This window comes from Crocuta crocuta, unplaced genomic scaffold (assembly GCF_008692635.1).
Source record: "Crocuta crocuta isolate KB4526 unplaced genomic scaffold, BGI_CrCroc_1.0 scaffold271, whole genome shotgun sequence".
NCBI lineage: Eukaryota > Metazoa > Chordata > Mammalia > Carnivora > Hyaenidae > Crocuta > Crocuta crocuta.
Genome location: NW_027527824.1, coordinates 4,627,975 through 4,637,385, shown reverse-complemented (window position 1 = coordinate 4,637,385; position 9,411 = coordinate 4,627,975). Strand labels below are relative to the sequence as shown.

The 9,411-nt window shown below is 58.1% G+C and overlaps 1 protein-coding gene across 1 annotated transcript; it reads right to left on the bottom strand.

Annotated features, from left to right (window-relative positions):
- Positions 1 to 853: 853 nt before the first annotated feature.
- MFRP (membrane frizzled-related protein) lies at positions 854 to 5,832 on the bottom strand. The gene is made up of 13 exons (XM_077778056.1): positions 5,779 to 5,832; positions 5,557 to 5,653; positions 5,353 to 5,466; positions 5,055 to 5,231; positions 4,703 to 4,916; positions 4,159 to 4,289; positions 3,909 to 4,034; positions 3,600 to 3,676; positions 3,085 to 3,233; positions 2,529 to 2,659; positions 2,248 to 2,379; positions 1,166 to 1,293; positions 854 to 1,078 (listed from the first exon to the last, which is right to left on the bottom strand). Exons 1-13 carry the CDS (start codon positions 5,830 to 5,832, stop codon positions 854 to 856), a joined length of 1,755 nt encoding a protein of 584 aa, XP_077634182.1.
- Between the last annotated feature and the right edge of the window lie 3,579 nt (positions 5,833 to 9,411).

Below are 9,411 nucleotides of genomic sequence, written 5' to 3'. Positions count from 1 at the left end.
TCCAGTCTTTCCCCCAGCCCCCTCCCGTCCCCACTCCCCCTCCTGCCCTCCGCCAGACTCACCCCTTCCCGGCTCCCGGGGCCTCCTTCTGGGCGCTCATTTCTCCGGACCCTCCCGCGGATCCCTGTCCCGTCCCCGCGCTTCTCTCCTGCCCTCGGCGGCCCCCTGGTCCCGGGTCGCTCCCTGCCGGCTCCGCTCTGCTCCTCCCAGACTCCAAGAGGAAACCAGTTGTTCAAGGGCCAAGAACTCCGGGCCGGGAAATAGCAGGGAAATAACTCGTGGTGTCGCCCGGCCGCAGGCCAAGGTTTGGGGGAGAAAGGAGGGGGAGAGAGTCTTAGCTGGGCACAGAGAGGCAGAGCTGTAGGAGACAGACACCCAGGACATCCACCGCTCCAAGGAGCCGGAAGAAGAGGTGATGGAGACCAAGGACCAGACTAGACCAGGAGAAATAAAAGCTGAGGACCGAGGGTGGAGAATTCTAGAGGCAGACAGACAACTGGATTCCCAGGGACTCAGAACAGGGCTTGCCACAGTCCCTAGGCACTCAATACATTTTTGTTGAATGAATGAAAAAAGTCAGAAGGCAGGTGATGGAGAACCTGGAAAAGGAGGTGGAGAGAGGAAGGTAGAAGATAGGAAATGGGGGTCAGAGGCTTGTGTGGGAAGCAGTCCTCACTGTCAATGGCATGGTGTGGAGCTGGGGCAAGTACTGGGACAGGGAAGCTTCCATCAGCCCCGCTGGGGACTCCTCTTCCCCTCCCTGGGAGGCTCCAGAGAGGATGGGCAGAGTCCCCTGCCTGCCCGCCCTGATGGGCAAAGGTGGGTGGGCAGAGGGCAGGGGCCGGCTTCAGGGTCAGGGCTGGGCACAAGCCTCCAGGCCAGTGGCCTCAGGCAGCCTGTTGCAGTTGAAAGGCCAGGGGGTACCCAGTAGAGCCAGGCCAGGCTGGCACTGGCGCTCTGCTTCCTGGCACACAGAGCGGCAAGGGGCAAGCACGCTGCCGGTGGGGGTGCAGTGGGGTACCAGCAGCCCACAGATGAGCCTCCGGAAATTCTGGTAGCAGGGCAGACTCGTCAGGCTCTGTGGAAGGAGATCAGCGCTCAGGCACCACGCCCCCGAGGCTCCCTCCACTTCCTGGGGCTCCCTCCTCAACTCTGCCCAGAGCACCTTGTAACTTCTGAGGACCTCCACCACCTCCTCCTGGGTGGCCATGCCCACCCAGATGTTAGGGAAGGCCGTGGTGTTGTAGCTCAGACCGATGCACATCTCCACCTTGATGGGCTCACAGGCTAGCTCTGTAGGGGTGGGAAGGAACGGTCACTGTGGGGATACACTGGCTGGTGGCCCTAGGGCAAGTCACCTCATCACTCTCTCTGGGTCAGATGGGTGTTGTGGGAATCAAAGGCGATAACGTGGAGAGATGTTTTGCACACGTTGCCAGTGCCTATGATCCTGGACAGCCTGTCCAAACACCATTTGGAAGCCCTGGGCACCATGCAGGTGTCCCTTCAATCTCAGGGAGCATGGGGTGCTGACATCAGCAAGGACTGCTGGGCATCCAGAAGGAACTAACTCCCTGCTCTCACCTCCATCTTTTTTTTTTTTTTTTTTTTTTTTAAGTAGGCTCCACACCTAACATGGGACTTGAACTCATGGCGGTGGGATCAAGAGTCACATGCTCTACTGAGTCAGCCAGTGGCCCTCGCCTTCATCTCTGAGGTGGGTTGTGGAGAGGAGCTCTTTTTGTGACAAGGCGGGGCTGGTTCTTTTCTTTTCTAAATGTATTCTTTTATTTTGAGAGAGAGAGAGAGGGAGTGGGAGGGGGAGAGAGAGAGAGAGAGAGAGAAAATCTCAAGCAGGATCCACACCAGCAGCACGGAGGGAGCCCAACACGGGGCTCGAGCCCACGAACCGCAAGATCACGACCCAAGCAGTAACCACGATTTCTGCTCAACTGACTGAGCCACCCAGGCACCCCAAGGCTGGGCTGGTTCTTGAAGCCCCACCCACTAACTCCCTGATTCCCATTTCCCTTGAGGGTGACGTTAAGTACCATAGGCACCACCGGATGAGAGTCCCTCCGGGACTCTGTGGAGTGGCCCCTGAGTCAGGATGGGGAACCTACCATCAGGGAGGACAGGGGTGGGCCGTTATGAAGTGTGCTCTGAATGGGCACCCAGCTGGCTCCGACCCGCCAGGCCCCGCCCACGGTGCTCACGGGGCCCCGCCCACTGGGCCAGGCTTCTCACCAGGGGGTGGGAACAAGGGGCTGCTGCAGTTGCGGTCGCTGCTATCTGTGCAGTCTCTCCATGTGTCACACATCCACTGCAGACCCTTACACCCTCCGTCGCGGCAGGAGAACTCTCCGGGCCCACAGGGATCTGGAGGCAGAGGGCGCATGGCAGTGCCCTGGCACTTGCCTGTGGCCCCCACACTGCCTTCACGGTGTCCTGACCAAGGTCCAGAGCCCTTCCTCGTTCGCCCGGAGGCACCCCGTACCGCCCACCCACACCCACCTTGGGGCACCTACTTTCGGTGGCATTGAGGGCCCGGTAGGTGGCAGAGAAGCCCCCACTGCTGATGCCACGGTCGGTCCTAAAGAGCACCACCAGCTGGCTGCGCGAGGAGACGAGGCGAGGCGGTGGCTCAGCTCCACAGAACCTGCCCAAGGCGGAGAGCAGACCTGGGCAGGGGGCCCTTGGCCGACCCGGGGTGTGTTCCCACGGGCCTCACTCTGACTGGTGCTCTGGGCGATGCCAGAGGGGATGGGACACAAGGTCGTTGACTCATGGAGCTTAAGGCCTGAGAAGAAGACACACATATGGAGTAGACAAAGAATTAAGCAAACTGCTTGAACTCAAGCCAGTTGGAGATGGGAAAAACCAGTGAGGGTTTGAAGGGGAAGTGGGGGCAGGAGAGCCGGGAAGGGAGGGCACTGGGAAACGACCTTCTGCAGAAGGCCGATGTGGAGCAAAGGCTTTGGGCTGAGGCAGAACAAGCCTTTTCCTAGGGCGACAGTGAAGAGACGTCTGGCTGAGAGCGGGAGGAACGACGGAGTTTATCCAGGGCTCCCGCTCTGCTGCTACCTGCCCAGGAGGCCCAGGGCCCCCGAGTTGCTGGTCTCATACACGGCCACGTAGTCCAGCTTGCACGCGTCCTGAGCGTCTAGGCTGAAGTTGTGGAACTGCAATTCCATGCCATGTCCCGCGGGCACCGAGATGTGCCACGTGCAAAGCTGGGGGAGGGCACGGAGGGAGTGGTTCAAGGGTTCCTTCTCTCATCCCAGTCTGGACATCCAGGGTGAGTTCTAGAAGGGCTTCCTCCCTGCTGCAGGCTGGGTAGGGTGCAGGTGGGTGTGGCCCACCTAACTCTTATCTTCGGTGGCAGAAGGGCCCTTTAACTTGTCTGCTCTGAAAGATAAGTTTACTTGATCTCTGGACACCTAGGAAGCACTAAGTACACTTCCCTTTCTGCCTGTTTGAGCTCTGACCTTCCCAAGAACATGGCAGGGTCTCCTGTGCCATTCCCAGTCACACTAACCCCGGGGGCCCAGGTGTGCCCATGTGTGCCACACCGCCCTCCCCAAGGGGTGCTGGCTTACCTGTTGGTGAGGGTACCTCTGCAGGTAACTGGGAGCAGAAAAAGCGCCCTGGAGCCCAGTCAGATTCCCCCCACACCCTGCGGACAGGAGGAGGGGCTTGCGAGTTTGCCAGGGTCTCGTGCCTTCGCCTAGTAGGGCCGGAAGGGACCTCACAGGGGAGAGTTTTTGGCCAGGCCCATGAGGAAGCAAGTTCTGGGCCAGAAGAATGTCCTGGCAAGTTTGGGGCTGGGCCAGAGCTGGGGAGCTCAGGCTGAACCTGGAGCAGATGCCGGAAGAGAGTCCCCGCCCTGCGCCTGGAGGGGTCCGTACCCAAGAGCTTGGCGCCACAGTGGGCTTCATCCCTGCCATCAGCACAGTTAGCGAAACCGTCACACACTGAGTCAGGTAGCAGGCAGACGAGCTGGTCACAGGGGAACTCATCATGAGCACAGCTCCCTGGGGAGGGGCGTCTGGATTCAGAACCCCCTCCCCCTCCCCGACTCTCCACCCCTTTTGCCAGTGCTGGAGGGGAGGGGAGACCCTTGAGAGGCAGCGGGAGACACGGTGGGAAAACACTCACCATTCCCGGGGGACACAGCCTGGTACCAGGCCTGGAAACCAGATCCTTCCACACTGCTGTCGGAGACGAAGGCCACCCGGAGGCGGCTGGCGTTGGTGTTGAGTGTGGGGGGAGGCACCCTCCCACACACTCTGCAAGAAGCCAGGCTGGGTGTGTTGGAGGCTCAGAGCCCAGGGCCAGCCAGACCGGGGGCTGCCTGGGCCCTGTGGTTCTCTTTCTTCAAGCCCTGCACTGGTGATGATGGGGTCAAAAAGGGCCCTTTCATTTCCCGGGGAGCTCTGACCTTCCTGACCTGCACATCCATCCTTGTGGCATTTATTCATAGGCGCGATAGGTGGGGGCTCTGTTTGACAGAGAGCGGAGGCGACCTTCCCAAGGTCATAAAGCAGGCGGGGGGGCAGAGCTGGGTCCAGAGGTCAGGTCTCGCCGTTTCCTCCCATCCCAGCCTCTCACATTGCCGCTCCCTGGTTCTGCCCTCTAGTCAGTGCACAGGGCAAGGGTGCAATCTCCTGGGGTGAGATCTCCTGGGAGCAGGGAGACCCACCTGAGGAGGGGGCCTTCAGGCTCAGGGGAGATTTCTAAGCGATCGAAAAGACAGGAGGCCACTCTTTCCATGCTGAGCGCTTCGATCTTGAGCTGTATTGCGTGGCCTGCGGCCACCTGGATATACCACACGCAGTGGGCATTAGGTGGGTAAGGGTCTGGGTAGTTGGGGCTGCTGAAGAAGCCCCTTGGGCCAGGGAGGAGGCCCCCACAGGCTGCGGAGATGAAGGTTAGAGTTCAGAGCTCAAAAGGAGAGAGACCCTTTTATTTCTAAGCTTCCTCTTCCTGCCCGCCCCCCCCTTCCTCCTGCCATCTTGGGCTCTTTTCCAGGAAGATCTGCCCTGGGTACTCACAGGGCTGGGGTGAGGGGCTCATGCCAGCCTCCTTCAGCTGTCCTTTAGGGTTCCCTGTTGCTGGAGAGGTGGTGGGAATGGTGGTGGTGGTGGTGGGGTGGATGGGGGTGGTGGTAGTGAAGCCTTGGGTCGGCAGTAGATGATAGGAGGCCCCGGGCAGGGGTGTAGCCTGCAGCTCTGGAGGGAAGAAGATGCGGGAGTGGGATTAAGAGGAGCTGGTTCCCTAGGGGTGATGAATAGAGTGGTACACTGAATCTCATTCAAGAGTCCTTTCTCCCAAGCAGGGCCGGGTACTCACGAGCTAGAATGATGGCCACCAGAAGCCCGAGCAGCAGCAGCAGGAGGCTGGCCAGGAGGAGGACACAGAGCCAGGAGAAGTGACAGTCTGGCTGCAGCCCTCGGGGCCGCCGACCTGTGGGTGTGCAGGGTGGGATTTTGAGAGCCCCTAGGGCTCTCAACTCCTGGGCCTGTTTCCCCCTTCATTCCCCCCCGAGATGGTTACCATGCCAGGGAGCGGGGACCCTGCGGCTGGCATTCTCCTGGAAGCCCGGTGGGGGGGGCCCTGATTCAGGCTCAAAAGCAGGATTGCAGAACTCAGTCTGAAAGGGAAAGACTTGAGGGCCGAGGGTCAGCGGGAGCACTACCTGGCTGGCATGTCCCCTGGGCACGGCCAGCCCTAGGCAGGGGTCTGGGTCTTGGGAGAGGGGTCCTATGTGACCCTTACCTTGCTCAGCTCTGTCGCCTCCTCACAGAGGATGATATCTGAGCATTCCTTCATGGCTCAAGGCTCTGCATGGCTTCCCTGGAGTCCCCGTGATAGCTCAAGACCGCCAAGGGCCCACTCCCTGATCCGAAACTATCAAGGGGGCAGCCTCTGCCGCCTTGGGGGAAGGGATGCCAGACTAGACAGACTCTCAGACGACCCTTGGCAGACCGGTTCAGGCTGCTGGCTACTCTGTCTCTGTGTGAGGGAAGGACACAGCCAGAAGGAATTCGCAAAGGCATGAAATGGTCCCTTAATCCAACTCAGCTGAGGATGCTAAGGTCAAGAGCTTGGCTCAGGGCAGCAGTCCTTAAAGGCACAGGCAGTGGTGGAGGAACCTAGGTGGTCAGTGGGGGTGTGACCAGGAGAACTGGACACCCCACTTTCATAACCTCACCTAAAGTACTGTGTGAGCTGGGGTGTGCAAGGTGGGAATGGGGAGGAGGTCAGTGCAGGCATAAGGGAGACTCGGAAGCTAGGTGTAAAAGGCTGGCAGCTTTAGAGCCTTTGAGTCCTAAGGTTTCTGGATAAAACCTGCTGCCCTTCCATCTGGGGTCACGGGCATTTAGCCAAGCCTGGGTCTTTGGAAGGTCCCTGTTAAAGTACCTGTGTGACCAGGACAAGGAGATAAGCCAGTAGAGGAAACATGTCGTACGCACGGGCTTCTCCTATCTGTGCTGATGTGACTAGGGGAGCTTCAGGGGCTGGCTGCCTCCTCCCGGGGCCCTTCAGCCTGCAGAGAAAGGGCAGAGGAGAAGACGAAAGAGGAGCCAAGTCCTCGGACAGGGGCAGGCCCTCAGCTAGGCGGTGGAGTCTGGCGGTCGGTGCCGTCCGCTGCTGCGGGATAGAAAACCCACACTCTGCAACCTGAACTACTTCATGCCTCTTCCTCCGTGACGACAGTCTCTTGGAAAAACCCAGCCTGGCCCAGCTGTCCTCCGGGAGAGAGGAAAGGGCTTGCTAACCGGATTTGTGTTAGCCATGCTCCGGCTGAGTCGGGCAGGGCAGGAAAGGGGGGGCGGGGCGGGCAGCATAATGACATTTCTGCCTACCATTTGCAGGGCATTATGTAGTAGACCCTGGGCAGGAGATCTTCCTCGTTTCCCTCCTCAGGTCTCGTGACTAGCATAACCATTTCACAGATGATGGCATCAAGGCTCCGAGGCTCGAGTTCTCTAGGACACACCTCTTTCACCCTGCCCTGGGACATGTTGGTGACAGAGGGGAACAAAGCGAGAAACTCAGAGCGAAGGGATGACAGAGACATATTTTGTGTTCCTAAGGCAGCTGTCGTCATCCTCGGGGGGGGCTCCTTCACCCCCAGGTTCTTCTCCAGTCATCCCCTGGGGGCCCTTGGGCTGCTTTTGTATAGGGGCATAAGCCTTTCTTTCTTGGACCCTTGGATGGGGACTGCTTTTTTTTTAAATTAACTACTTAATTATTATTATTATTTTAATGTTTTATTTATTTCTGAGAGAGAGATAGGGACAGCACGAGCAGGGGAGGGTCAGAGAGAGAGAGGGAGACACAGAATCCGAAGACAGGCTCCAGGCTCTGAGCTAGCTGTCAGCACAGAGCCCGACGCGGGGCTGGAACCCATGAACCATGAGATCATGACCTGAGTCGAAGTCTGCCGCTCAACCGACTGAGCCACCCAGGTGCCCCGGGACTGCTTTTAGAGAGGTCAGAAGTATTTCCACAGTAACACTAAGACCTTATTTGTTTTTTCGTCTGTGAGCACAGGGTACAGTTTTCCAGAGGGTGTGTGGGAAGCTTCTCTCTGGCTTTGCTGATGCCCGCAGCCATCCTCTGGGCACGGGAAATGTGGAGTGGTGCTCAGGTGGGTTCTANCCCCCTCCACACACAGTTCTCTCTCCTTGGCTCTCTGTGGTTCTTCTGCCATCAGGAAGGGCGAGGCCAGACCCAGGTTGGCTGTAACACTCTGGGACTCTGGCTCTCCAGCGTTCTCTCCTGCTCTTTCTCTAGCTCACACTTCCGCTCCGTCTAGACCAGCCTCTTTGTTGTCCCTGGAACACGCTGCGTCCGGGCTCTTCCTTTCATCTGGGATGCCTTATTTTTCCTTGTGCCCGGGGCCGGCGCCAGAGGTGTGCGTTTAGGACCTGACCTCTCCTCCTCCACCCAAATCTGCCAAGTTTACTCCTCCTCTCCTTGTTCACTGCCACCCCTGGCCTTGACCCTCATCCCGAGGCAGCGCAATCCCAGCCAACCTTCCGCTATGTCCAAGGTGCAGGCCGTGCTGCATATTAGGAAATCAGAAATGCTCATCCCTTGGATTGGGGGTGCCCATACTGTAGCTCTACTTCACTAAATCTGCTTGATTTGGGCAAGGCTGTACTTCCTCGGCATTCCTGAGCCTTTATGGTTTGTTGTTTGGAGGGGAAAAGGCGGCATAGGCATCCTGGGAGGCGAGGGGAGCCAGACGCTGGCTGAGCATCACCCACTAAGAGAACACGAATGGAGTGTTGATGGTACAGTCCTGGAAGTGAGGGTGTGCGTGTGGGAAATGTACAGTTGAGTACCTAGTATGTTCCAGATACTCACAACCCTGAGTAGGTATTGTGGTGTTCAGATTATGGAGGAGGAAACTGAGGCTCAGAGAGATTAAGTAATTTGTTTGTGCTGTAAACACTAGTCCCTTTCTGCTGCCTCCAGCCCCCCTGCCCTCCCGCCTCCTGCCGTGCTGCTTGTTTCTGCCTATAGAGTGATGGAGGGGGGCCTCAGAGGTGCCCAGCCCAGACCCTGCTGGGGCCCATGTAGGTGACAGATTGTGCTGGGTTTGCTCTTGGATGTGTGTGGATGTATAGAGTCAGGGAGCTTCCTTGCTACCCTGTCATTCAGCTCAGTTCCTAGTGGATACAAGGTTGGAAAATTTGCTGCATGAAGTCCTGCAAAAGGTTGTCAGTTAGTTACCCAAAAGGCAGAGTACTCAGATGGAAAGGGGACTGTCTGCCTCTGCCACTGACAAACCAGGGACTTGAGCAAGCCTTGTCTAGTGCTTGTGTCCTTGCTGGCAAAATGAGAACGTGGACAAGGTGACCTCTGTGGTCCTGATGCTTTACAGAAGTATTTTCTGAGCACTGGTCAGAAATCTAGAGTAACTCAGTATGCTGGAATCAGGGAGCCAGAGGCATGTAAGGAGCCTAACTTGGGACGTTGAGGCACGTACTTAGACAAGAAGTGACTTGGAAAGAGGGCACTTGGGCCTTAACGCAGAGGACGCACAAGGCCCAGAAAGAGGGAGGTTCTTGCTCAAGGTCATACAAGAGCAGGGGCTGGGGGAGCACCCCCCCTCCCCAGGGAGAGGCCACTGGAACGCAAGCAAAGAATGGGAGAAGAAATCCCAGTTGCTGGGAGGCAAAGCTGGTGGATAAAGGAAAGCGGGGGACAGATTGTGTTTGGGATTCGAGGAGCACTGGGATCTGTTGCCACGGGAATAAGAATGCGCCACAGGTTAAGAACAGAAGGGGGAGCTGGGAGCCAGGGTGGACTGGGCTGAGGCCCGGCCCTCCACGCTGCCTGTCGTCGTCCGCTCCCCTGTGGAAGACTGCAGAGACAGCGAGGTGGCTTCCATGT

Coding starts and splice junctions, on each gene's coding strand:
- MFRP (XM_077778056.1), bottom strand. CDS start 5,832: ATGAAGGAATGCTCAGATATCATCCTCTGTGAGGAGGCGACAGAGCTG. Junction 5,467..5,556: donor GGTCCCCGCTCCCTGGCATG/GTAACCATCTCG, acceptor GCACACCCACAG/GTCGGCGGCCCCGAGGGCTG. Junction 1,079..1,165: donor AGGTCCTCAGAAGTTACAAG/GTGCTCTGGGCA, acceptor CTCCTTCCACAG/AGCCTGACGAGTCTGCCCTG.